Source organism: Elephantulus edwardii, unplaced genomic scaffold (genome assembly GCF_000299155.1).
Source record: "Elephantulus edwardii isolate Elephantulus edwardi_28Jun2011 unplaced genomic scaffold, EleEdw1.0 scaffold00037, whole genome shotgun sequence".
NCBI classification, from domain to species: domain Eukaryota; kingdom Metazoa; phylum Chordata; class Mammalia; order Macroscelidea; family Macroscelididae; genus Elephantulus; species Elephantulus edwardii.
This window is the reverse complement of record NW_006399787.1, coordinates 13,852,268-13,880,129: the sequence shown is the minus strand read 5'-3', so window position 1 is coordinate 13,880,129 and position 27,862 is coordinate 13,852,268. Positions and strand designations below refer to the sequence as shown.

At 46.4% G+C, this 27,862-nt stretch overlaps 1 protein-coding gene across 2 annotated transcripts in view; it reads left to right on the top strand.

The window, feature by feature from the left end:
- Positions 1–5,262, top strand: part of RGS6 (regulator of G-protein signaling 6) — a 745,464-nt gene extending 740,202 nt beyond the window's left edge. For both annotated transcript variants that reach the window (XM_006884721.1, XM_006884720.1), the window contains one exon: positions 4,940–5,262. In XM_006884721.1, the coding sequence (XP_006884783.1) occupies positions 4,940–4,990 (51 nt within the window). In that variant the 3' untranslated portion in view covers positions 4,991–5,262. The remainder of the gene's footprint in view (positions 1–4,939) is intronic.
- Positions 5,263–27,862: the final 22,600 nt, after the last annotated feature.

Below are 27,862 nucleotides of genomic sequence, written 5' to 3'. Positions count from 1 at the left end.
CACACACACACAAACTCCTAGTAGCCTGGATCTGGGCTTGATGGACTCGCGAGCTATAACTTTAGTTTCAGGTCATCTGAGCCTGTCAGCCAAAGAATTCCATCTGGATTCTCAGATACTTTTACTCCCCTAGTGTTGAGAAGGTACCCTCCTGAGCTTCTAGGTCTTGGCTCTGCTCTGCCCAGTGTGCCATCTGACTTCCTGGGCTGCTCCCTGAGCCACAGCCCTGTCAGAGATCTCACATCAGCGTCACAGGTAAGTTAGCAGGAGCTCTCGGTAACCTGGATCATGCATGCTTGGTGACTAATATCTGGAAGTGCAACGCACAGAGCATGTCAAGCAGCATGTTGACTTTTCTGAGAACATTGCACAAAAGACAGCGAGTCCTTTTGTGTGTTTCCTTGTAGCAACAAAGAATGCCATGGCCGCCTTCTTCCAGGCTTCTGGCCATCAAGATGGCCACACAGCCAGAAGGATTAGTCAGGCCGGAAGACAGGAATTGAATGCAGGGGGAGGGGTGTCTGTGGATTCTGCACTTAGCCTGTGGTCCCTGAAATTGAAGGCTCCCCAGATGCTTTGAGCCAAACATCTCAAAGGTGGAAAAGAAAGCACTTGGTCTGTATGTAAAGCTTTGGGTGCCTCTGGAACGCACCTTGCGCTGCTCAGTCCTTAATCACGGCCTGTTTCTTGGACAAAGGCTGCCTGCTAGTGGCATTTTCAACCACCCTCAGCTGCTCCGTTCAGCTATGCCAAGGCCTCGGGCTGAGCTGGCCGAAGTGTCCTGGCACCATGATGCGTTCCCAACTGACCAGCATTAAGGAGCATCACGGATTTGTCCCCACCCCCTGGAAAAAAAAAAACAACAACAAACCACCCCCCCACCCTTCTTCATGTGTAACCAGGCAAGCAGCAGGCAGAGGCAGAATACCTTTCCCATTCCAAAGTGGTTCCTTCACAATCCTCCTGCCTGGGATGGGGGTGAGGAGGAGGAGGAAGGAAGGAGCCACAGGGGGTGCTGGCTTGGCTCTCTTCTCTCTCTCTCTCTCTCAGCAGAGCTCCCTGCAGCTCATCCTTGGGGCAGCTCATCTCCAAGCCCAGGTAGTCTCTGCTGTCAGATTTCACTTTGATCCCTTGAAAACTACAGGCGCCTCAGCAATTCTGAAGGCAGGCAGCTGCTGAGCAAGTGTGATTGCTCGATTTCTTCCCCAAAGCCCTGGGCCAGGCATCTCGCCATGCCTGCGTCCTGCATGATTAAGCGCCTTCCAGCTTGCGCCTGCCCTCGCTCACCGGGAGGTCACTGGCTAGCCAACAGATTGCAGCTGGCCCAGCTGATTCCCCCAGCAGCCCCGAACCCTCATGACCTCCATCCTGAGCAGCAGAGCTGGCATTTGGTAGAAGGTGTGAGCACAGGAGTGGGGAGAGGCTGGCTAAATTGCCCTGAGCACAGGCTGACTTGCTGCGCAGCTGGGGGACCATCTCCAGAGCGGTCCCCGAGGCTGGCCTGCAGCTCCCTCCTCCCTCACAGCACCCGGAAATGAAAGTGGCTCAGGGCTGGCCACAGATCCTTTGACTCAGAGCTGTGAGGCACCAGAACTGAGGCAGGAATAGATTAATTAACACCTCGCCCTGCCCGGTCAGCTCTGTACAGCTGAGAGGGACTGGATTTAGGGGGTGGGACAGGGAATTGAAGGGACTAGACGCACCTATAGCAAATAGACCCACAATCCTCCTGAAATAGAACTTCCAACCTCCCTGGGCCCTCAGCCTCCTCCCCTCCGGTCCAAAGGACTTCACTAACACGGAGGAGGCAGTAATGAGCGCTTGGACTGGACGCCTGGTAAACCTTACACTCCACTGGTCTCCGGGCTTTTAACATACACCTCAGCAACGGAAGCTTTAGCGATTTCTTTTGTTCACATCTGCCAGCTAAATCAGAGCCCCAAGTGCCATGTGTAGAACATATATATGTGGGTACACGATGTGTGATTTGTAACCCTGGTGGAGGAGGGATGAGAGGAGCTGGCATTTGGCGTGTGGTTACCACAGCAATGAGCAGCCCCCGTCCCCCCTAGGGAAGTGAAATTCCTTCAGGACCTGATAAAAGGAAGGGAGATAGGGGGACTTTGTAAGAGCTCATGGACCAGGAGTAGATCTGCAAGCCCTTTGTTTCCCCCAACAGACACACACACACACACACACACACACACATCCTCAGGTTTGCTCAGAAAAGGTGCATTCCAAGGTGCATTTCAACAGGATGACACATGTCGGACACAGGTGTATCAAGGAAAATAGGCCCTATGGCAATTCGATTTAATTGCTGCATGATCCCTCACAGCTGACGATGGCTGCTGTGATGATGAATAGAAATTGCTCTTTGGCGCCCCCTTAAGTGGCGCCCAGGGTACAGGTTGCCACACCCTAGAGACCCTGCTATTAGCACTCCATGCAGCAAAGGGCAGTGAAGGGCAGTAACAGTTGTGTGTCCTAGAATCCAGAGCTGGGGGGTGATTCCCGAGGGTCAGCCTCCACCTTCTCAGAGCCAGTGGGCTGCCTCACCTCCAACTCTACACTCAGGAGCAGCCATCTTGTTTTCATGATTTTCCAGAGACTAGCACTATCACCCTCTAGGATTAAAGAAAGAAAAAAAGGAAAATCTGATTAAAGAAATCCTTAGCCGAATATCAGCGTCTCCTGCTACAAGCTAAGTTTAGTGTATTTCAAGATTCAGATAAGGTTGCTGTTGGGGAGATTTTTGTGTGCGTGTGTGTGTTTTTAAGAGATTTTTTTTTACTTTCAACCCAACAAACTCTTTGGCATTGAGTTGATTTCTACTCCTAGCAAGTTTAGAGAACAAACAGCCCGTGGAGTTTTCAAAGGGGCAATCTCTCCATATCTTTGCTTTCATATAGCAGCTAGTGATTTTGAACCATGATTAAATCACCTTTTCATTAACAGTCCAGTGCTTAACCACTGTGCAACTAGTACCTCTTTTCTTTGAGTTGGAGAAGGAAAAAAATGAAGTTTTGTTTCACTAGTAAAAATGCAGAGTAAAGAGGGACATTAGAGCAAGGGGAGGTAGATGCAGGCTTGCTGACAGCACTTGAGGGCACCCCATTTCTGGACAAGCTTCTGTCCGTGCCATTAGTCATTCTGGCACTGTCTTTCCAAAGGGACCAAGCCAGATGGCATTGTCCTGCATGCGGTAAATTTACAAGCCTGCATTTTTCGGGTATTCGCTATACCCAGTTCCCCATCAATTCATCAATCAGTAGGTTTATCGAGTACCCTAGCAGACTTCGCAAACCTGATCAATGTATTTTAATTACATCCCACTTCCATACAGCAGAGCCCCGTAAACACGATGAGTGCTCACTTGGAAACAGACATGAGGAATTGCTGGGTCTTGCAATCTCTCACCACCCAATGCCACTGCTTGTACTGACGAGCAGTCATGAGCTGCCCTTTGCAGATGGAGATGGTGCCACTGACCTGCTGTCGATAACAGGATGCAGTGATCAATTTGCTTGGGTCCAGCCACGCTCTGGACCCCTGTCCAATGATATGGATTTCTTGATTGGGTAGGCAGGGAACCAGTGCAGGTGAGGGAAACAGGCAGAGTGAGGGAGCTTCACTGTTCTCATTCCTCCCCCTTCACTTGGGGAGCCCCAAACCCTCTCCCCAGATCAGGGACTCCTCAGCCACTTTCCCAAAGCTCCCACCTTGAATGTAAAGCTACTTGGGCTCCAAAGATTTCTAGGCTTCATGCTCAGGGCCTTATCTCACAGCCCAATCCATTTTTCATTTTTCAAGAAGAACTCAGACATAAATTATACGTGAAGAGAGTTTGTAGACTTCTTGATGTAGAGTCAGGTCACCAAGCTTGGTCTCTGGGTATTACAGAGGGGAAGCAAGACCATAAGGGATGGGAGGGATGTCCCACCCGGGGCACTGCTCACTGGGCCAGACTCCAAGCCTCAGAGAATTCTTCCGCCTCTTCCAGTCTCAGCACTCACAGTCAAGTGGCCCCAAAGCTTGTGTGGCTCTCCCGAGGCGAATTCTAGATTTCATTTCAAAAGTCTTTGCACCAGTCATTGTATTTTAAAGGGTAATTAATTCAGTTGTTTCAAATCCCCCAAATCCTTAGCTAGTTCACCGGATCCGTCCACTAGACTTAGTCCTTACCATCTGGCTAAAATCAAACTGAAGGGTAGGCTGCAGGCATTAAGACACACTCCACTCGGGATGTAAACGCCTGGGTTCTAGGCAAGTAAGACTTCTGCCCCCCCTCCCCCCAAAAAATAGAGCCAGCAACACACTCTTATTCCCTTCCCCTGCCCCAGAATTCTGCTTGCTTCGAGCTCTTCACATTTGAGTCTCCTGGAGGGTGGTGCTGTGGTTAGAGCCCTCAGCTCCTAATTGAAAGGTCATCAGTTCAAACCCTCCAGCTGCTACAAGGTAGGAAACACATGAAGCAGCCTCCTTGTGTAAAGATTCAGCTCAGCCTGTTGCTGGAAGAGTTGGAACTGGCGCCTAGCTGACCCTCCAGCCGGTTATCGGGAGGCTGTAAATTCCACAGGGAGGAGATTACCACCGAACAGCTGCTGGTTCCAAACAGCCAGAGAGGCGCTGCCTTTGAGTCTAGGTCACCAGAGCTCCTTTGGTAAAGAGTACAGCTTCGGTAACCCTGTTGGAGCAGCTCCTTTCCACCCTAGAGAGCCAGTAGGAGTCAAACTCTGGAACTTGGACTGGGTTTGGTGTTTAGATCTCAAAGGTCAAGGTGAACAGCGGGATCCATCAGCTAATGTCATTTGGCTAGGGGTGGTTTCTGCAGCAATTAATTCACCTGTCTGGCTCTCTGTCTCTGTCCCTATCTATGTGTGTGTGTGTGTGTGTGTATGTGCCCGTGTGTGCCTCTCTGTCGCCTGTCTCCCTGCAGGGAAAGTCGCTGGCGGGCAAGCGCCTCACGGGCCTGATGCAGTCCTCCTGAGCGTCCCGTCCACAGAGCCGGGCCCCGAGGATCCCCCAGGCCGGCGCCGGCGGTCCACGTCTGCAGAGAGAGTGTCCCTGCGGGGAGAGCTGGTCACTGTGAAAGAGAAGGAATGAGGGAGAAGGAGGGCGAAGGTGGGGAGATTTGGTGGGTAATCAGGGACAGCAGAAAGAAGGTCCGTGGAGCCTGGGGTCATCCCTGCGGGGCTCCTGTTTACAGCACACTCTTCCTTGTACAGTTGCGCTTCGACACTCCGTCCTCCATGAGGTCCTTGTTTCTAACTCATTCAGGGGAGCGCACCTTGTGGGGTTCTTGTTGTGACGACAACTTGCTGTCATACTCTTATTATCATCACTCAGCCACTGTTTGGAAGTCCTACTTCCTGGCAAGCGCAAGAGGGACGAACTCACCCTGGCACATCCAGTATTACACGCCACCCCGACCTGCTCTGTGGGGCACCCACAGCACCCACCACGGTCCCAACCACCTCCTGTCTCCCCGAACCTCTCTGGCCTCCTGGTGTGACAGGCCTGCACCAGGCCCCAACTCCGTGTAAAGTGTCCAAATGACGTCTCCAGCACTGAAGCCACCTTGATTGCTGCACCTCAAATCCCTTCCACCTCCCTGGAGGCCAGCTCAAGAAGGGGTCTCCACACGGGTGGCAGCTGCCCTCCGGTCCCATCCCACGTTCAGCACCGCAGGAAGATGAAAGAGCTTGCTGGTTTACAGCCCGTGCAGGTCCTGAAGACCATCGGCTTTTCATTACTGCTCTGTAATTTAGTCTGGGTTTGCTCCTTGCTCCCTCCTTTGTGTTCCCTCATGTTATACTCAAAATAAACGTGGCCATGAACTCAGGGGCCATTGGGATGATCCCCTCCAGCAGCCCCAGGTGGAGCTGGGAAGGTGCCTAGCCTAGCCGGCAGCTTCTGTTCTGTGGCAACTGGGTAGGCACGGTCAAGCCTTTGCCCAAGCAGGTCTCAGTTGTATATGGGATGGAATTCGCTAGAGAGGAACTAGACCACAGCCTGGTCTTGAGTGAAGGGCTGAGCCAAAATGTTAGTCTGTACAAAGGCCCTAAACAGTGCCAGTCATGGAGAAGGGCTGAGGGGAGCTGACCAAAAAAAAAAAAAAAAATGGAAAACAAAGTTTGAAAAAGACCCACTCGTATCCCTTTTACCTGTGTGTCAAAATGACAAGTGAGCATCTTGGCTGTGAGGAGACATATGTAAAGCCAGGGCTTCAAACAGGTTCATTTCTGGTTCAATCCCTTACAGAAAAGTTGCATTTGCACCCCAGCCCCAGAGTGTGTGGAATTGGGATCTACGTTTTAACATGGGGACGTAGACATACAATCCCAAGGAGATCTTGTTAAAATGTAGATCCTGATTCAGTATATCTGGGATGGAAATGCCCACTCATGCCTGAGGGGAATCAAACCGGAATGAACCAGTTCAAAGCCTTGCATGACACTTAGTAGGTGCTTAGCAAATGGTAGCTATTTCGTAGCTAAATAGTAGTTATTACTATTGTTACTGTCATTGTTATTATTGTGACCCCCCCCCCCCCAGAAGCCGATGGACAGAGCTGTATTAACACATTTCTATTTCACACCCTTGCCCACCTGTTGTGACTATCCTCCATTGATTTCTTTTTGGCCACAGATGAAAAATCTCCCTTGGGAACGTATAAACAAAACACTTAGACACTTAGAAGTAAGCAAATAATCACTGGTATTTCTTTACTCACAGAGGCAAATTCGCCAGTGGGCGAGCAAAGGTTCATTAATAAGCTTAATTAACAGTCGCCACCTCCTTGGTGCTCCCCTCAGATCTGTTTGTCCGGCTCCCACTTTCCATGACTTCCGTGTCCTGGGATGTCTAATTCCAGGTGGTCCTGTCCTCAGGGCACCAGGCTTCCATCTCTCACATCTGAGCCAGGGCTTCATCTCATTCTGGTTTCCCCACCAAAGCTATGGTGGGTTCTGGACCACCAGGCATTGCCCCTCAGCACTTGTTCCTCTCTCTCTCTCTCTGCAAGTTACAGTGGAAATGACATGTGTAGAGTTCCCAAAGTACGTGCAAAGGTGGTGATAGAGACTCAGACTATCAAATCCTGGTTCCCCATGCCCTTAGCACAGAGCCCAACACCTCCCAGACATCCAATCACTATGTAATGAGTAAATAAAGAGAAGAAGCCCTCTCCTAAGTTATCAGGCCTCTTACTCTTCCTCTCCCTGTGATACCCCTTTTTATGGCCTTTGATCTTCATACAGACCTCTCATTTCAGAGCAAGATTAGAAATCAAGTCCACCTGCACACAACATCAGTCAAAGGAAGAGGCCCTGGGTTTACTAACACCAAGGCCCAGGGTGCATAGACAGAGGTGCTCCTGAGCAGTAGGCAGTTCTAAACCTCTGGTGGGGCAGATGTCCTGCTGCCTCCTAACCATCCCCGTGGACTGGCTGCATTCTAAGGCAGACTGTAGACAGGGTAGGGCTGCCTTCTCCTGCCAGGACTTCTGTGACCCTCCTGACACCATGGCTGCTGCTTCTGCACCGTTCTGGCCCAAGACATAGCCCCACCTTGGCAGTTCCAAGAAGGCCCAGCGAGTGCCAGAAGGACAGTGGCCCCTGAGGTGGAGCAGGCAGCCGGCTACCACGCACCTCTGGAGATACCTAGAGGGAATAGCAGGGTCAGAAGTTATAGGTATTCCCTTCCTTTCCAATATAGGCAAAGAAATCACAGATGCATTAAAATCCAGAGCAATAACCCCTCATCTCTGCCCTTAAAAAGGCCTTTTCTTTCCTATGATCACCATTGTATGCTCCTCAGTAGATACAAGCCAAGCAGGAGTGAAGCTGGGCTATGTCCACTCCATTCAAGTTGGCCAGTGCAAAGGCCAGTCCATCGTGCAGCCTTGTAATACAACTGCACTTGGAAAACCCATTCCTGGTCAGTCTTCCCAATCTTCCCTTTGGCCTGCTCGATACACCCAGCAGTGTGCTGAGATGAAACCATCAGCTCAGATTAGACTTTTGAGGACAACTTTGTAGCAAAGCCCTGCCCTGCCTTGCCCTGCCCTGCCCTGCCTCCTAAAAGAGCCTTAGCTTTCTGCAGTGGGAATAGTCTGTGGTCTCATGACCTCCCCATGGGGTCTTACAGGGCAAATACCTCCTACTTTGGGCCTCCTTCAGGGTATCCTTAGCAGATGACCATCCTCCCATGAGGTCAGACACACCAGGCAGCTGGCATGGGGCATCTGGCTAAAAGAATCTCTCTCTACCTGGGAAGCATGGAAATTGCTGATTGGCACATGTAATGAATGCCCAGTAGAAGTCAGATGGCCTTACCGAAGCAGTAGGAATTCTGAGCTCAGGAGAGTGTTCCTGTCTTTCCAGAGAATGAGGCACAAGCTTTGCTCCTATAGGAAGTTGTTGCTGCGGCCCAGGAAGAAAAGCACGGCCAGTCGGCCAGTGCAGTGGGCTGGGCCTGTGCTCCAGGCTCTGTGCTGATTCTGAGCTGATGCTTGGATTGGCTGAGCATGAGGGGTACATCCTCCAGAAGGCCTTTCCCCTGGCAGGATGCCTGGTGTACCCAAACTACCTCACCACCAGGGCACTGAACCAGGACCCTGTCACCTGTCCAGCCCCCTTGCTGGTTGTGGTTGATGTATTTTCCTAAAATGTACCCCTCCTGTCCTCTAAATGCATGGCCTGCATAAGCCAGCACTAGGAAGCTTTCCTGGAAGATGGAAAGGGTATGAGGTTGCCCGTCTTTGGGCCATGCTGAATTCATTGAAGGGAGAGGGTCTAGCAAAGTTCAGAAGCTGGGAGCCCTGGTCTTGGAGGAGACAGAATAGGCCACTGATCTTCGAAAGGCACTAACTGAATTGAGAATGTAGCAAATCCTATGGGGTAGCACAGTCCACAGTCAAACAGTGGCCAAACGAATCCCTAATAACTCACCCAGGACCCTCTGGAAAGAGCCTGCGCTCATGTAACCATGGCAACGGCAGACGCCAGCAGCCTACTCATTAGTACCACCCAGCGATCAGGCATCCCTTGGGCATGACCTTGGGTCATAAAGTAGCAAAATAGCAAATGTAGCAATAAGGGGCCAGAAAGGGACAGGGTCCAAGTGGCTGGGCTTCAACCCTCTCCCCAGCCTCAGAGGAAGGCTCAGAGCCAGCTGCTGCCAGCTGTTGGGGGGAGGGAAGGCCCTGCTGCATACTGAGGACCCCTGTTCTGTATTCTGTACCCACTCACCTCATGATCACGGACACATCGGAATGGCTCCTCATAGTGCATGTGGTTCTCACGAATTTCTTTTTCTGGAATTTTGGGGGTTGGACCCCAGAACCAGACATGCTGGTACAGTCTAAAAATAAATGACTTGAACCCACTACAATCCACCTCACTCTGTGTGGCTCCTTGCTTGGGGGGGAGGGGGAGGATGTCTGCCAAGATTTGCCTGTTGTTATGTGCCGTCAAGTCAACTGCAACTCATAGTAACCCTGTGAACAAATAGTGACCCTGTGAACACAGATCTGAACCGCGCCCTCTCCTGCACCATCCTTCCCATCTCTGACATGCTCAAGTCCATAGTTACACGCACTGTGTCACTCCATCTTGGGGAAGAGCTTCCTCTCCTTCTCTGGCCCTCCACCTTTCCAAGCATGATGTCTTTTCCCAAGGACTGACTCATCCTGAAAATGTGCCCAAAATATTTGAGACAAAGTTCCACCATCTTTGTCACTCAGGAGCACTCTGGTGGCATTTTAACTATTTTTTACCTGTAGGGGAAAAGAAAAAAAAAAAAGGTACCATTCCTCCCCACTCTCTTCCTTCAGTCTGTTTTTCTTTCTTTTCCAAGCAGAATACTGAGTAGCAGTCAGAGTATCAGATAACTCCTGGTGGATGGAGGCAGGAAGCCTGAGCCTCTAACTGCCATGCCTGCTTGCCCAGGTGGTCTCTACCCCACTATTTATGTTTAGGTATAAATTCCAATGGTCTGACACAACTGTGACACCCTTTCGAGTGAAGTCCCAGGACTGGGGACATAAATATGAAGATAGTGAGGGCAATGTGGCACAAGTGGGAGCAACTAACTTCACAAGGAGGGAGAATAGCATCAATAGCAAGCTCTTCCCAATGAGGTCAGACATGCCCCCCCTCACCCCCACACATTGTAGAAGACAATTCCAACACCAATCATTCTTCCCCAAACTCTCACTACTTCTCTACTATGTTTAATAATGTATTGCAATAGCCACAGAGAACTCAGAAGACACTCACAGGGAGTTCATTAGGGAAGTTACATGTTACAGTTGCGATATGAGAATACTCAGGATACGTTTCATTCCTTCAATCAGGTCTATCAATGTCTTCTCGGCTTTACAGACAAATCTTTCTCTGACCCTCAGAAGGCTCAAGTGTTAGAAAAGTCTCTCCCTTCTGCCAATTATGTGCACAACCCCCTACTTTGCCTAAAATAAGCCTAAGCCCAAAGGCACTTGACTCTATAGCTTGCAGACCTAGCTACCCCAGCACATGCCTAAAGGCACCCACCTCTCCAGCAAGTGCTCAGGTTTCTCACCCTGTGAGTTGGGAGCCTAAATCTCTGTCCTGTGCCAGTCTTTGGTTCTCTGCTGCCACTGCTGTTATCTCTTGTTCTTGCTTTTTCTTTCCAGTGCCACAGCACCTCCACTCTGGTTCACACAGGGATCTCAGGTATGAAGAACACATGACTCTCTGGTTCTATCTTCTTGACAGTAGTGAGATTTCCCTCATTACCAGGCCAGCCGTTTTCTGCCTCTGGTCTGTTTAATTCCGGTGTCTGGAACTGACTAATCCTCACGCTATGCTCTTCACATCTTAGTTGCATCTTGGTCCCACCCAGAAGTGTCTTGGAAAAGTAGAAGGTCAGTAAAAGAAAAGAAGATCCTCATCAAGATGGGTTGACCTAGTGTTTACAATAAAGGGCTTGAGGGCGGCAGGGATCTTGAGGACGGTGCAGGACAAGGTCAGGTTTTACTCTGTTCATAGAGCCACTGTCACTCAGAATAAACTCCAAGGCATTTAACAACAACGATGACAGCTCAAAGGGTGCCCTTGGCCTTATTTACATTATTAGTAAGCCAACTGATCCCCTTACTGGGCCAAACACCTAAGAGTTTCATAGTCCAGCCGTATGCTGAGAGCGACAAAGCCAATGACCAGGAAAGCCGTATTGAATAATCAATCCATGACAGCACACAGGCAGTGCTCCTGACAGGGAGATTCCTGGTTTTCTGACACGCTGACAACAGAGGAACTTGAGATAGTAAAACACCAGCATACTACAGTTTCTCCATTAACAAGCCCTGAAGCTCTTTCTACCCAACCCAGCCATCTTCAAACAGGCTGATTTTCTGAATCCATTTATGAAGCTCTTACTAGGTATCCACATGTTCCTACCAACCACCAAGAACAGGGGTCATCTTTCAGGTATATACCAGCATCTATAGCAGAAGCAGGGATTTGAGCCCAACCAGAATGTCTACCATGCATCCTTCTTCTAACCACCCCCCCACACACAAGAATCCCCTTTTGCTTATCACCTTGGCATAAAGGGAGGCCTGAAATTGCAACACTTGGCTGACAACCAAAAGGTAAGTGGTTATAACCCACCAGTCACTCAGGCAGAAAAAGATGTGGCAATCAGGCTGCTTCTGCAGAGATTCCAAAACCAAACCCACTGCTGTTGGGTTGATTTTTGGCTCAGAGAGATGCTAAAGAGAGCTCTAGGGTAAGGGGCGCTCTAGTGTAAGGTTTAAATCCAGCAGCTCTGCAGCAGAAAGATGGAAAATCTCCTCCTGAGAGATTAAACTGCTTCTGAAAACCTGCTGGAGGATCAACTTTGGGTCAGTTCCATCTCAATGGTACACAACAACAACAACAACAGTGACTACAGGAAAGAGTAGAACTGCCCCAGCGACTTCTAAGATCATAAATCTTAAACCGTTCACGTTCAGTGTGACTATTGAGAGGCTAGGTTTTATTGTTATCATTGTGTCGAGTTCTTTTTGGTGTTGTTGCTAGTTACTTTGGACCATGGAGCTTTCTATGGTATGTCTGTAAGAAGGACATCTTTGAGTCTCTCCTGCAATGCTGGTCTTGTTTTTACAAACTTATAGGTTCTGCTTTTCTGGGAATATCTTGATCTGTCCTTCATATTTTATGGATAATTTTGCTGGGTACAGTATTCTTGGTTGACAGTTGTGTTCTTTGAGTGTTTGATATATGTCCTTCCACTCTCTTCTTGCCTGCATAGTTTCTGCTGAGAAATCAGCACTTAATCTTATCTGTTCTCCCTTAAAGGTTACTCTTTGTTTCTCCCTTGCTGCTTTCAGGATTCTCTCCTTATCTTTGGTTCTGGCAAATTTAACTATGATATGCCTTTATGTTTTTCTTTTGGGGTCTAATCTATATGGTGTTCGCTCAGCTTCCTGAATACATATTCTCTCATTCTTCATTATGCCTTGGAAGTAACTCTAGTAATTCTTCCACAACTTTTTCAGTACCTTTACTTGCTTCTTCCTTTTCTGTGATTCCAATGATGTGCATGTTATTTTTCTTGATGGTGTCCCACATTATTCTTAGGTTTTCTTCTTTTTAAGAGGAATATTGTAAATGTGGATACATTTCCACTATTCCTCCTCCATGCATGAGCAGTTATAAATCCATTGCCATCCCTTCTCTAACTTAATTCTTTTTTTTGTAAATCTTTATGGAAGCAGGTTGATCTTTCTCCTCTGCAAGCAGCTGGTAGATTGGAACCACTCTGGCAGCCTAGTGGTAAGAAGCTGCACTGCCCAAAAGTGCGAGATTTGAATCCACCAGCTGCTCCATGGGAGAGGTAGATGGGCAACTGCCTCTGAACATCTGCTGGAGCCTTAGCTATGGATCGGTACTGACTCGAGGGCACACAATGATGTCAATATTTTGATTAGCAGTCAGGCGTTTAACTAGAGGCCACCAGCTTTCTTTCTGCAAAGACTGCTGTTTTGGGAACATTACCTGGCAGTTCTGTTCCATTCTACAGAGTTCCTGTGGGTTGGAATCACTCAACAAAGAGTCTTTGGCATAAAGGACACAAGGCTTTCTTTTCTTTTGATGTCCTTCCTAATTGCTGGAGTCTCAGAGAGCGTCAGGGCCTCCGGGAGGTGTCTCTCATTCTGGACCTTTTCCTGGGATGTTGCAATCTCCAAATCTTCTGGCTTAGAAAAGGATCCAGGGAGGTGTTCTGAGGGTCACATTACTCATAGGGCCCATGGAGGTCTGCCCGTAGCTATGTCCCTTAGCAGGTACCCCTGGGGCACTTCCTGAGCTGAAATGCCCAACTTGGCTCTCAACACCACTTAGTGGGATTTCTGTTGCCTGAAGAGGGGTGATTTTACCTACACAAGCCTCTTCAGCACCTGCAGGGGAAATTACTGGATATGTCACAGACCCTACACATTCACCATGGTCAGGCCCCCCATGACCAAACACTAGCTAGGGGCCTGGCTAGTTTTAAAGGTCTGGCTTATTTAAAGGGGTCAGGGAGTGGGCAGAGTGTAGCTAGGTGAGAACTCTCCGGAACTTTCTTGCTTCTCTTCTAAAGCCTGGCCTCAGTTGCCTTGAAGCCTTGAAACAGCCAGACTAGGTCTGTCTTTTTACAGCAGGCAAAACAGAGAGACAGAATTGCAGAAGCTGAACTACACAGCCCTTCAGCCTATCAAATGATCCCAGTGACAGCAAATGAGAAAACACAGGGGCTTGATATTGATGAGTGTGAACCTGCTCACCCCTACTCCTTACCTAAACCTACATGCAACAGATGTGGCAGTCTGCTTACACAGAGATTGTGATTGTTATGCTGTTGAATGTAGTCAAGTCAGCTTTAACTTATAACCACCTTACATATGACAGAACAAAACTCCTGTTCTGCACCACCCTCACTAATTCCATTGTGCTTAAAGCCTGTTGTTGAAGCGACCGTGTCAATCCATCTCATTGTGGGTTTGTTTTCTAAAGCGTGTTGCCTTTCTTTAGGGTTTGCCCCTCCCAAGAAGGTGCTCAAAATATGTGAGATGAAGTCTCAACATCCTTGCTTGCTCGGAGCCCTCGGGCTCCGCATCCTCCAATGCAGATTTGTTTGTTCATTTGGTTCTCACTTCAAGTGAGGACCAACTCAGCCCTGACCCTCTGCTAGATTTCTAAGGCTCTATGTCATACAGAAGGAGAATGACCATCTTTCTCCCATAGAGTCTCTGATGGAGCCAAACAAGCCTTTGGGCTAGCAGTGCAGCTCCTTATGGGATACTCCACCCAAACTCCCTGTTCTATTGCATTCTCTTTACCAACTCCACAATTCAAATGCATCAATTCTTCTTCTCAATCCCTTATTGTTTAGCTTTTGCATGTCTGTGAAGCTATTGAAAATACTGTGGCTTGGGTCAGGGTGAGATGTGTTGGTGTTGGGTACCTTGAGTTGACAATGACTCATGGAAACCATGTGAACAGCAGATCAGAACCTTGCCCAATACAGTGCCAGCCTCATAATCTCAGTAACACTCAAGTCCATTGTTGTCACTATGTCTACCAATTCCCTGGTTCCAAGGACTAAAACCTCCTGAAAATATACCCAAAGCATATGACAGGAAGAATCCTTGCCTCTAAGGAGCAACCAGGTTGCAATTCCTTCAAGGCAAACGTCTTTGGTTTGTTGATAGTCCGCGGGTTAATCAAGACTCTTTGCCAACCTCACAATTCAAAGGCATCACTTCTTTTGTTTTCCTTACTCGTTGTTTACAGGATCAGCTTACAGCCTTGGAAATCCTATGGTGCGACTCCACTCTATCCTACAAGGTTGCTATGAATGGGATACTAATTTACTAGATAGCAATGGACTTTTAAACTAGCTATTGTTGCACCTGAAAGAGTCACTTCAAGGCCGCCAAGAGAGGACATGTTTTCAAGGCTCTGTCTACATCCAGCAGTCCCTAGAGGCCCCTCCCCTGAAAGCCAGCCTCCCCATCAGCCTGGAGGCCTGGGCTTCATTCCTCTGGTCAGGTAACACACTCTCCTGGGCTGTGGCAAGCTCATCATTTTCTTTTTCCTCTTAACGATATGGTGTCCTCGTCATGTGTCACGTGAAGGGTGATAGTCAATAATCCAATGTTGTTGTGGTGGTAGTGTAGTCAAGTCGGAACCAACCCATAGCTGACCCTCCAGCAGGTTATCAGAGGCAGTTAATCATATGGGAAGAGATTGTCTGTCCTTTTGCCACGGGACAGCTGGTGGGTTTGAACTGTGTGCCTTTGGGTTTGCAGCACAGCTAGGTCACCAGTGCTTCCTCGTTAGAAGCCACTGAACCATTGAATTGATTCTTGGTTATGGCTATCACATGGGATGAAGTAGAACAGATCCACAGGGGTCTTGAGGCTTCAATCTTTATGGGAGGAGACTTGTCAGGTCTTTTTTTTCCCACAGAGACACTGGGTGGATTTGAACCAAGACTGGTGAGTAGCCAAATGTATAAACATTGCACCACCAGGGCTCCTGTAGTTGTTATTTTCTATGCCAGTGAGTAGATCTGGACTCATAATGACCTGTTAGTACAGAAAGGAAATGCCCTGAAAGGTTTCCTGGGTTGTACTCTTTCAAGGAACAGGCTGTAAGGTCTTTTCAGAGCTGCTGGTAGGTTGAAACCACCACAGCTGTAACCACTGTGCCACCACCAAACTGCAGAGCAGAACAGAATGAGGCAGGCTCTTCATTCAGACCTCAGACACAAAAGCAGAAGCAGGGGTCTGTCCGTACTGCTCACGGAAATTCCTGTTTGTCTGACAGGTCTCTAGGGTTGATTCATTCGGAGTTGGATTCTGAGTTCCTGTTCAGAAATAGTTCAGGTCAGTGCTTGAGACCCCTGTCCCTGGGAGATGAGCTGGACGAAGCTTCTTTCTCTCTGGGAATACTCAGCACACACACACACACATACACAGAAAGACACTTTAACCTCCACAGAGGGAGGAGCACCCTCGTTCCTGAAAAACCACCAAGCCAGTTAAACCTGGTTATCCTCTCCTCCTATCATATCATGAAAAGACTGATTTAGGACAGGGAGGGATGGTGGGGTCAGGGAGGAAAGTGTACAAAATGAAAACAAGGGCCAGGGTAGTTTATTCAGCTGGCTTAGCAAAGTAAAGGGCGAGAGGAAAGAGGAAGACTCTCGACAAAATGGATTTCCACAGTGGCCGCAACAGGAGACTGAAGTGATCATGGGGGTGCTGTGAGATCAGGCAGTGTTTTGTTCTGTTGTGCAGAGCTGACTCAGTGACACCTAACGACATCCCCTATTGTCTGTGAATATTCGCACTGCGAGGAACCTTAGAGATTTCTGGGCCGACATTGTTCATTTATTGATGCACAGTGCTGTGAGCTTTGACACTGCAGTCATGTAACTCCCACCAGAAATAAAGTGTAATTCTGTCACCCCCCAAAAAAGTCCTCGTATCTTCTTCATGGTAAGCCCCTCCGCCACTCCTATACTGGCAACTCTTGATCTGTTTTCTGACCTTGTAGTTTTGCAGTTTCCAGAAAGATCCATAGGAGGGAAACTAACAGGTTCAGCTTTTTGAGTCAGACTTTGCTTACTTAGCATCAGCCACGTGTCCTGTCTCAGCAGTACATACCTCAACATTTTGTTGTCATTCTTGAATAAGGCCCAGTGTAGGAAGATCAGAGAGAGGGGAGCAACTGAGCTTGGAGTCCAGGTCAGGTCTACCACACAGTCCTTCACACCTCACAAACTCTCCAGTGAAAAGACATCTTGTGAACCCCTCAAAATCGGTAAATCCTGTTTGAGGAAGCAGGCAATCACGCAACCCACACATTTAAGAGAACACAGCTCTTTGCCGTCGAGTTGGAATTGACTCACAGCTGACTCTACAGTGGACTTTCAAAGGAGATGACCCATCCTTTCTCCTTCAGAACAGTTCATAGATTTGGGTCACCTGATCTTTGATTTGGTAGCATGACTCACTATCCAAGAGGCTATCTGAGAATGTATAGTTTATTCATTTAACAGAAGCTACGATGTCAGTCTAGAGACTAAGGTGCACCTAAATCCAGGCCATGGAGAGCTGGACAATGACTAAGGATGACAGAAGAAGAATCAATGCCTTTTACTTGTGGTGCTGGAGAAGAGCCTTGAACATACCATGGACTGCCAAGAAAGCAAATAAGTCTATTTTGAAGAGGGTGAAACCAAGCTTCTCCTTGGAGGCAGACTTTGAAGCTGTCTTCCATACTGCGGGCACATGACCAGGAGAGACCTGTCCTTGGAGATGGACATCATGCTTGGAAGGGTGGAGGGACAGAGCAAGAGAGGAAGGTCCTGGCTTAGATGGATTGATACAAGGTTCAGAACTGCTGTACATAGGGTCGCTATGGCTTGCAGGCAACTCAACGGCACATAAACCAACAACAACTTAATTTGAAAACAAAGAGAAGGAATGGTATATATCAAAGCAAACTAAAACCAAACCCACTACTCCCAAAGGGAACTGTGGGCAGACCTCTCTACCACCAAGAAAGAATTCCCGGGAAGTCATTGCATCCTTTAGAGCTCAGGACCCTGGGCTGGGAGGCTCCTCGACACCAGGAAAGGCCAAAGACACAGGAGATCTCCAAAGAAGTTGTGTATGCAGATGCTGAAGGACCGAGACCTTCCTTCAGAAACAACAGAAAGGAAAGCCCATCCCTAGAGCTGGAATCCTGAATTTGGACTTCTAGCCTCCTAGGCATACTCTTTTCAATTACTTGCTATGCATCTGAAAGTTGGACGATGACTAAGGATGACAGCAACTGATGCCTTTGAGCTGTGATGTTGTAGAAGAGTGCTGAATACCCAACGGACTGCCAAAAGCATAAACAGATATGTCCTGGAGAAAACGCAGGTGAAAAGTCATCTCATGTACCTTGGGCATTCTGTTAGGAGAGACTAGCCCTTGGAAAACAATATTATGCTTGGAAAGGTGAGTAAAAGAAAGAACACCCTCAACAAGATAGCTTGACACAGTGACTATAACAAATGGGCTCAGGTATATCAGAAATGATGAGGACAGCACAGGATAGGACAGGATTCAGACCCATTCTTCATGCTGCTGCTGCTGCTGCTGTTGCTGTGTGCCATTGATCGCCTGTGACTCACATCAACCCTATGTGCAGCAGCTCTGAAGCCTTCCCTATCCTGAGCTGGTCTCACTGACTCCAACACACCTAATTCCATCGCCCAGTTACTGTGTCAGTCCATCGCATCCAGGGTCTTCCTCTCTTGTGCTGTCCCTCCACCTCTCTAAACATAAAACCCTTCTTCAAGGACTGGCCACATGGCCAAAGTATGTCATTCACATGTTGGCTATAAGTCATAGTTGACTCAGCAAGAGCACATTATGACAAGAACAACAGCAGCTTCCTAAAACATAAGAAAATGAATTTGCATATGTTAAAGTTACCCACTTGTGGTATATGGTATTTCTTAGGCTGGGAATCCTTAGGAGGAGGAAGCTGCCTGTCTTTCTCCCAGAGGGTGGCTGCTGTTGTTATCATGTGCCTTGGAGTCAGAATGGACTCATCATTGGCTTTCCAGTGAATTTCGAAGGATGTAAAACAAACTGGAGGACATTGCCCATCTTCATTCTGCATTGCAACTGGTGCATTAGAACAGTCTTTGGATTGGCAGTACAACTCCTTACCAGCTGGGCTGACAAACTTCCCTAACAAGCAGCTCGTAGATTCAAACAACTGACCTTTTAGGTAACAGTCCAAGGTTGTTTCTCACTCCACTACCAGGAAGTGCTTGAGGTTTCGGAGGCCTGGCTCTGGTGGCCTAGTGCTAAGGAGTTGTGCTGCCAACCTGAAGACATGTGGTTCAAATCATCCACCAGCTGCTCCTCTGAAGATTGGCAATCTCCTCATGTGTGATTTGAAACTTCTTCAAGCCTGTTGGAGGGTCAGCTATGAGCTGGTTCCTACCTGATGGCAATGAGTTGTTGTTTGAATAATAAATTTGGGTCTCCAAATAGATGAATAGAGAGTAAGGAAGTAAATAAAACTAGGCAAATGCAAATGGGGAAAAAAGCCCAACATATAGGGACTCAGGGCAGACTGAGGCAGCCAGGAAAACCAGACAGAATAGAGGCCATGGCTTGGGGCTTCTCTTAATGAAAAATTTACTCAAAAATTCAAATACATTTTGGGAGGTTAGGAATCACATGGGAGGAAATGGTCCATCTTCTTCTTACAGAGCAATTGGTGCATTTGAACTGCTAGAGTGGCACAGCCCTTGTGCTACCAGTGCTCCCTTCTGGAGAGCTCTGATGGCCTAATGGTAAGTAATTGCACTGCCAGCCCAAAGGCAGTTGGTTCAAGTTCACCACCTGTTCTGTGGGAGAAAGATGGGCAATCTCCTCATGTGTACTTTGTTGTTGTTGTTGTTGATTTGAGTCAGAATCATCCCATAGCTGACCCTCCAGCAGGTTTTCAGAGGCGATTAATCACACAGGAGGACACTGCCCATCCTTCTCCCGTGAAGCTGCTGGTGAATTAGAACCTCATGCCTTAAGGATTGCAGTGCAGCTTCTTGCCACTCTGAAATCCCCCTGGCAGCTCACTTCTAACTTGATGAAACATGGCAATCTCTTAATTAGAGAGCTGAAAATCCTTAAGTTCTAAAACAGAGGTTTTAGGCATCATTATCCATTTACATTTCTAAACAGCAGCCATCAACAAAGGGTTTCAAAATGAAAGGGAGATTTCTTTTTCTCCTTCTAAACTAAGGAGATTATTCTTCCTTTTAAAACATTATTAAAGAGATATTAGCTTCCTATTCCTTTCTTGCCTGTTGCAGACTTGGTCCATGCAAACTGAACCTCCCATAATTATTGTTAGGTGCCATTGAGTGGTCTGCGACTCATAGCAACACTATGTGCAATAGCTCTGAACCTTCTCGTATCCTGAGCCAATCTTACTGTCTCTGACACACCTGCTCCTATTATTCCAGTCACTGTGTCAATCCATCTCATCAAGGGTCTTCCTCTCCTGCATTATCCCCTCCAAGCATGATGTCTCTCCAAGGACTGGTCCCTCATGGAAACATGCCCAATGTAAGTGAGAGAGAGCTCAGAATCCTTCTCTCAAGGAACAATTTTCTTTCACCATCTCCAGGACAGACTTATTTGTTCTCTTGGCAGTGCATGGTGTGTTCAGTACTCTTCTCCAGAACCACAACTCAAAGGCATCAATTCTTCTGTCATCCTTCTTCATTGTCCAAGACGGATCTTGGCTGAAAGCTGAAAATATCAGAAGAATGTCTATGCTTCATTGATAGCACAAAGGCATTTGACTGTGTGGATCACAACAGATTATAGCTAACCTTGAGAAGAATGGGAAGCCCAGAACACTTGATTGTGATCATGAGAAACCTGTATTTGGACCAGGAGACAGTTGTCAGAACAGAGTTAGAAAACATTGCATGGTTCAAAAATTGGGAAAGGATTATGTCCAGATGTGTCCTATCTCCATACCTGATGTTTATGATGAGGAATGTGGCATCAGAATTGGAGGAAGAATCATCAACAATGTGTATTATGCAAATAACACAACCTTAATCAATGAAACTAAGGAAAACCTGAAAAATCTGCTGCAGAAAGTCAAAGACTGTAGTCTTCAATATGGATTGAAGTTCAACATCAAGAAAACAAACATTCATCACTGGGCCAACTGGCAACACAATGATGGATGGAGAAGAGATTGAGTTTCCCATACCTCTAGAAAATTAGAACTGAAAAGTTTTCTAAAGAATCAACTATCTCAGAGCCTTCGTTTATCAGAAGAGGAAACAGTCCTAGAAACATCAACTGACTTACACTAGATTCCACAAGGCTACGGTAAGGCAAGGGTTAAAGACTAGGTTACTTGACTATTAATTCCATGTATTTCTTAAAATCCTTCATGACTTTTCTTTACTTGTGATAGAAGCATCTAGTCAGTCCTTGCTACTAACATCACATTTCAGCCTTGGCTATGTGTGCTGAAGGTAAACACAGAAATTGAAGACATTTCCATTTCAAAAGTTAAGGCAAAGCTACAGTACCAAAACTTCACTGCAATAGTTTAAAGACAGATATTTAGATCCAAAAATAAACTCTCACATTTACAGTCAATTGATATTCCCAAAGGGCACCAAAATAATTCAATGGGAAAAGGATAACCCTTTCAATAAATTATATGTGCCATCGAATTACTTGTGACTCATAGTGACGCTTTAATAGCTCTGAAGCCTGCCCTGTCCTGAGCCTGTCTCACTGACTCCAACACATCTACTCCCATTGCCCCTGTTAGTGTATCAATCCATCTTATCTAGGGCCTTCTTCTCTTACATTGGCCTTCCACATTTCCAAGCATGGTGTCCTTCTGGAAGAACTGGTCCCTCCTGACAAAATGCCCATAGAACATTCTTCTAGGTCACATAGCCCTGGTGTGTCCACTTGCCGTACAGAGGTAACTTGTGGTTGCTGTGAAGCTGAACACTGTGACACTGATATGTCAAATACGATAATGGTTATCCACAGTGGACAGTGTTTTTTGGAGGTCCCTGATTAAAACAAGTTTGGAAGCAGGAGTGGCATCCATTTCCATAAATAGCTTGCCTCCAGAGACCCTATGAGCCTGAAGAAAGGATGAAAGTCATGCAAGTGTTGAGGAATTTGGTCCAGAGAGTCACTATGAGTCGCCTATGACTTGACAGCACTTAACAACAACAGTAGTTGAGACAGAGCTCCTTTGCCTAAGGAGCAACATGGTTTCACCCTCTCCAGAACATATCTGTTTACTCTCTTGGCATTCCATGATATGTTTAATACTCTTCTCCAGCACCACAGGTCAAAGTTATCAATTCTTCTGTCATCCTTAGTCATTTTCCAGCTCTCAGATGCATAGCAAGCAATTGAGAAGACCATGGCCTGAATCAGGTACACCTTAGTATTTAGATTTAAATTATTGCTCTTTATCATTCTAGAGAGATGTTTGCCAGCAAATTTTCCCAGTGCAACTTGTCTTTTGATTTTCTGACTGCTGGTGCTAAAAGTGTTGATTGTGATTCAAGCAAGATAAAATCATAAACAACTTCAATCTTTTCTCCATCTGTCATGATGCTGCCTATTGGCCTGGTGGTGAGGATTTTTGTTTTCTTGGTGTTTAAGATGTGATCCCTATTAAACATTACAGTCCTTGATCTTCTGCAGCAAATGTCTTGAGTCGCCCTGCATCTCAGCAGGCAAAGTTGTGTTATTTGCATAAGCGCAGGTTGTTGATGAGTTAATCTTCCTCTCATCTTGATGTCACATCCTTCTTCATAAAGTCAAGCCTCTCAAATGATCTGTTCAGCATTTGGATTGAAAAGGTACAGAGAAAGGGTACATCCCTGATGCACACCTTTCTTGATTTTGAACCATGCATTGTTCCCTTGCTCTGTTCAGACAACAGTTTCTTGGTCTAGGTGTAGGTTTCACACAAGCCCAAACAAGTGTTCTGGGATTCTCATTCTTCTCAATGTTAGTCACAATTTGTTATGATCCACATAGTCAAATGCCTTGCGCAGTTGATAAAACACATAGATACCCTTCTGGTACTCTCTGCTTTCAGCCAAGATCCATCTTACATCAGCAGTGATATCGCTAGTAATAATATCTGCTTATTCCCTTCAATTGGCTGCTTCTTGATCTATGTGTAAGCTCTGTATGAACACAGTTAAGTGTTCTGGAAGTTCTTTTTGCAATGTTACCCATAATTTTTAATGATCCACTCAGTAAAACACCTTTGCTAAGTCACTAAAACACAAAGTACGCATCTTTCTGTTCTCTGCTTACAATCAAGATCTACATGATGTCAGCTGTGGTACTTCTTGTTTCACACCCTCTTCTGAATCTAGCTTGAATTTCTGGCAGTTCTCTGTCAATGTACTTCTGCAACTGCTTTTAGTTTTTCCTCAGCAAGATTTAATGAGTATATGATATTAATGATATTATTCAAAATTTCTCCATTCTGTAACCTAAATGACGAAGATGTATCTGACCCAAGTCACTTACCATGCATTTGAAAGCTGGAAAATCAATAAAGAAGACCCCAAAAGTTTATGAATTTGAACTAGAGTGTTAGAAATAACTATTAAATATGGCAAAGATTACCAGAAAAATGAACAAATGTGTCTTCGATGAAGTACAACCAGAATTAGCTTATGAAGTAAAAATGGTATGACTTTGTCTCACATACTTTGGACATGTTATCAGGCGGAACTCTCACTGGAGAAGGACTTCATACTTAGATGAGAGGTTCCAGAAAAGAAGAGGCCTCGGTGAGATGGATTGCCTTAGTAGCTGCAGCAATGGGTGCAAATGCAGTACCAATTGTGAGGATGACACAGGACTGAACTATATTCCGGTCTGTCACGTATGGCGTCTCTATGAATTAGCACCAACTCCATGGCATCTACCAATAACAACACACAAGCCAAGCAGGATGCTTATAACCAAAGAGGCAGATGACAGCTTATGTTTGGGAACCTGTGGGAAAATGTGAACCCACATCCCCTGATGGTGGAAATGTAAAATGCTAACGCCTATTTGAACTGGCAGTTCCCTTAAAAGGTTAAGCACGGAGTTACCCTGTGATCAATCCAGTAATTCTTAGTAATCTTAGGTATGCCAAAGAGAAATGAAATGATCACTCAAAAATGTGAACATTAATACTCATAGCAGCAACCTAAGTGTCTATGAACTGATGAATGTTGTTTTAAGTTGATGAAGAGATAAACAAAATGTAATATGCCCGTATCTGTTGCCCTTAAGTCAATTCTAACTCATAGAAACTCTGTGGGATGGAGTGGCACTGCCCCATTGGAGTTCTGAGACTGTAAATCCTTACCTACTGTTTCCTCTTTCTTCCTTGGAGCAGTCAAAGGGTTTGAACAATCAACTTTTCAGTTAGCAGGTCAATCAATCAGGCTTCTCCATATCTGTACAAAGGGATATTATTTGGCAAGAAAAAGGAATAAAATATTAACATATGCAATAGCATGGATGATCTTTAAAAGGGTGGAAGGTTGGTGAAGGAGAGGAAGGCCCTCAACCAGGTGGATTGATACAATGACTGCTCCAGTGGGCTCTTGTGTATCAGGAACTGTGAGGATGGCACAGACTAGAAGAGGGTTCAGATCTTTTGTTCATATGGTCGCTATGAGTTATACTTGACTAGAAGGCACCTAACAATAATAACCAACACGTTATGTATCATCAAGTTACCCACAACTCACAGCTCTGACTCCTGCTCTATCCTGAGCCAGTCTTGCTAACTGAGATACACCTAATCTCATTGCCCCAGTTACTGTATCAATCCATCTCATCTCAGGTCTTCTCCTGCTCAGTTCCTCCACCCTTCCAAGCATGAGTCCTTCTCCAAGGACTGGTCAGTCAGGAAAATCTAGGGTTACAGAAAACAGAACAATGGTTGCCTAGGTCTGAGGAGGTTTAGAGAGTTCTCACTGACTAATGTTAAGTGGGTGCACCAGCAACCCAGAGACACATGGTTCGAATCCAACAGCTACACAGAAAGAGAAAGATGGCCAATCTCATCTCATCCCATGGAATTTACTGACTCTGATATTCCTCTAGATAACGATCAAGGAGTCAGTTCCAACTCCACCATACATCACAATGACAACAATAGGGAGTTTTAGGAGTAACATTAGGAATGAAATGCTCATGAACAGTAGGTTTCTTATGATAAAATGTTTCAAATTCATTATAGTAATTGTGATGTGCCTTGACCTACACATTTTAAATGGGTGAATTGAGAAGTATGTGAATTATTTTAGCAAAACTGTTAAAAAGAAAAAGGAGCTTTTGTAGTTAGTCCATAGGGGTTACAGTGCTACTCCGACGGTGGTGCATCTCTGGGAGCTCAAATGCAGGAGCTGCTCCACAATATCCTCCCATGTGAATTACAGCCTCTGAAAACCCGTGGGAGGATCAGCTATGAGTTGGTTCCAACAGGACAGCAGTGAGTGGAGTAAAAATGAGAGGAGAGGAGAAAGGAAAGAAGGAAGAGAGGGCAAGGGACTCCAGAATAGGAAGTATTCTAAGCCTGTTTTTTTGAAGTTGCCAAAAAAGACATGATGGGTCCCTGGAGAAAACAGAAAGATAACCCTAGACAGACACAGAGGACCTCGAAATGCAGCGAGGAGTAGGCTAGCAAACACACGAAGCAAGCAAGGATTCACTTGTTATTAGGAAAATTTGCTGCCAGGAACCTCTCCAGAGGGCTGACGAGCAACAATGTCAGGCTGACAAGGAATGGCAAAGGACACCTGACAAAGGACATCAATCAGAACTGGTCTTGACAAAGAGTGTGGCGATCTAACAATAGAAACCGACCCTCAAGGAATGCAGCTATATGACAATAAAAACAGACTCTCAAAGCATGTGGCAAAACAACAGACTCAAGGAAAAGATAAAAGACCGCCAAAGTCACCATATCCATTAGAAGGAATGCACCATCAGCTGTTTAAACCCCACTCCCTGCTAGCAAGATATACAAACACTTTTCTAAGATAAAAACGGGGTCAGTCTGTCCTGGTTCGTTCATAGTCTGTTATGAACATCTAATAAACCTCAGTTTCTTTCTCTTGCTCTTACTTGGTATTGGTGTCTTTCTTGTATTTCAGAGTCAGAACTTTCTAGTTCTCACTTGAAGAGGCCCCTGGACCACTCCTGGAAATCATACCCTTGACAAGACTAGACTAAGGTGCTCCTGATCCATAGATCTGATCTATGCATCAGAGAGCTGGAAAATGACTAAGGTTGACAGAAGAAGAATTGATACCTTTGAGCTGTGGTGCTGGAGTAGAGTGTTGAACATACCATGGACTGCCAAGAGAACAAACAGGTCTGTCCTAAAGAGAGTGAAACCAAATTGCTCCATGGAGGCAAGGATTCTGAAGCTCCGTCTCACATAGTTTGGGCATGTATCCAGGAGAGACTGATCCTTGGAGAAGGACAGCATGTTTGTAAGAGTGGAGGGAAGGCACAGGAGAAGACCCAGGATGAGATGGAGTGACACACAGTAACTGGGGTGACGGGGGTAAGTTTATCAGAAACAGTGAGACTGGCCAAGGATAGGGCAGGGTTCAAAGCTATTGTCTGTAGGGTGGCTATGAGTCACTAGTGATCGACAACACATAACAACGGCAATGCAAAGATGTGGCGAAAAACCACACAAATCGTTCACTACAGCTAAACAAGTAAGCACAGAGTTTCCATACTTCCCTTATTTACCACTCCATCTCTGTCAGGGATAATGAGTTTGAGAAGAGGCCTTGATTTTATGGGAAAGTGCTGTGACGTTAGGAGAGAGAGATGCCAGCTAATTCTAAAGGGAGAGTGTTTGATGCAGTGGCAGGGGGTGGGGTGGAGGCAAATTTTTTCACTACGGATTAGTAAGCAAGCAAAAGTCAACCCACTCTCACTCAGCTTCTTGGGTAGTTTGACACTGAATCCTGCAGTGTCAAAAACAATGTCACCAGGTGCCAGGCCTACTCAGAGTGAGTGGCCGATTTGAGCTGTCTCTGTCTCTGTCTCTGTCTGCTGAGGGAATTCAAGCCCTTGAGTCCCCCTTGTAGGGAACTAATTTAATTAGACGGATTAGTGATCTGCAGGATAAGAGATCCACTCAACACACTCTTCTGCATCCAATATGAGGCTGGCTTCCTTAAGCTTTAAGCCCCAGGGACACTGAATTGAAAGAGGAAAATGTCTGGGATGAAAAGTCAGAGGACTGGTCCTAGTCTTGGGAGTGCCACCATCAGCCACGTGACCTGAGACAGCCCATAGCAGTAACCTGGATCAAATGTTAAGACTCAAGAGACCCAGGCCACCCCTCCTGAGGTTCCAAATCACGGGTTTTTAAAAAGGACCACAGTAACGTACATTTTAGACTCATAGAATGTTTCTTAGAAGGAAGGGCGAAGAGACGGACAATGTGATCAGCCCCTGCTGAAGGACGTCATACTCGCGGAAGTAGGTCAGCACAAAAAGAGAAAGTCAATTAAAAAAAAAAAAAAAGAGAAAGTCCCTCGACAAGATGAATTTAAGCAGTGGCTGCAATGGTGGGTTTAAGCAATGATATGAAGATTAAACAGCATCGGGCAATATTTCTCTATTGTATATTAGTTTCTTTCTGTGAGTTAGAACTGACCCAAAGACACTTAGCAACAATTCCCAGGTGATTCTGATGCCAAAGCCTTCTGGCCTAGATGATTCCTATGTTTTCTATGACCCTGAACCCTACCTGACTCTGTGAGGAGGTTTGATTGAAGTTCAGAAAAGATGCACCTCCTGTCTACTTTTTCCAACCAAACAAACCTGCCTCCATTTTGTCCCAGCTGTAAGTGGGTCCAAGGTCTGGCTATACCAAGCCTGTCTTTAAACCAGCTCCCATTCCCCAGCTGGCTCTTTCTTGCCGCCCTCACAAAGTGGAGGTCTTTGGCAACCAATCTTGGGTTCTCTGCCTCTTTTAGGTGTTAAGGAAGCTGCATATCTTCATGCACATGTATGTACAATGCACACACTACATGCAAATATACTCACATGTGCAGTGCACCACTCACATGACAGTGAGCTGATCTATTGAGTTAAATCATGGTAATTTGATGTCTTTGAGCTGTGGTGCTGGAGAAGAGTGTTTCACATGCCATGGACTGCTAGGAGAACAAACAGGTTTGTCCTGAAGAGGGT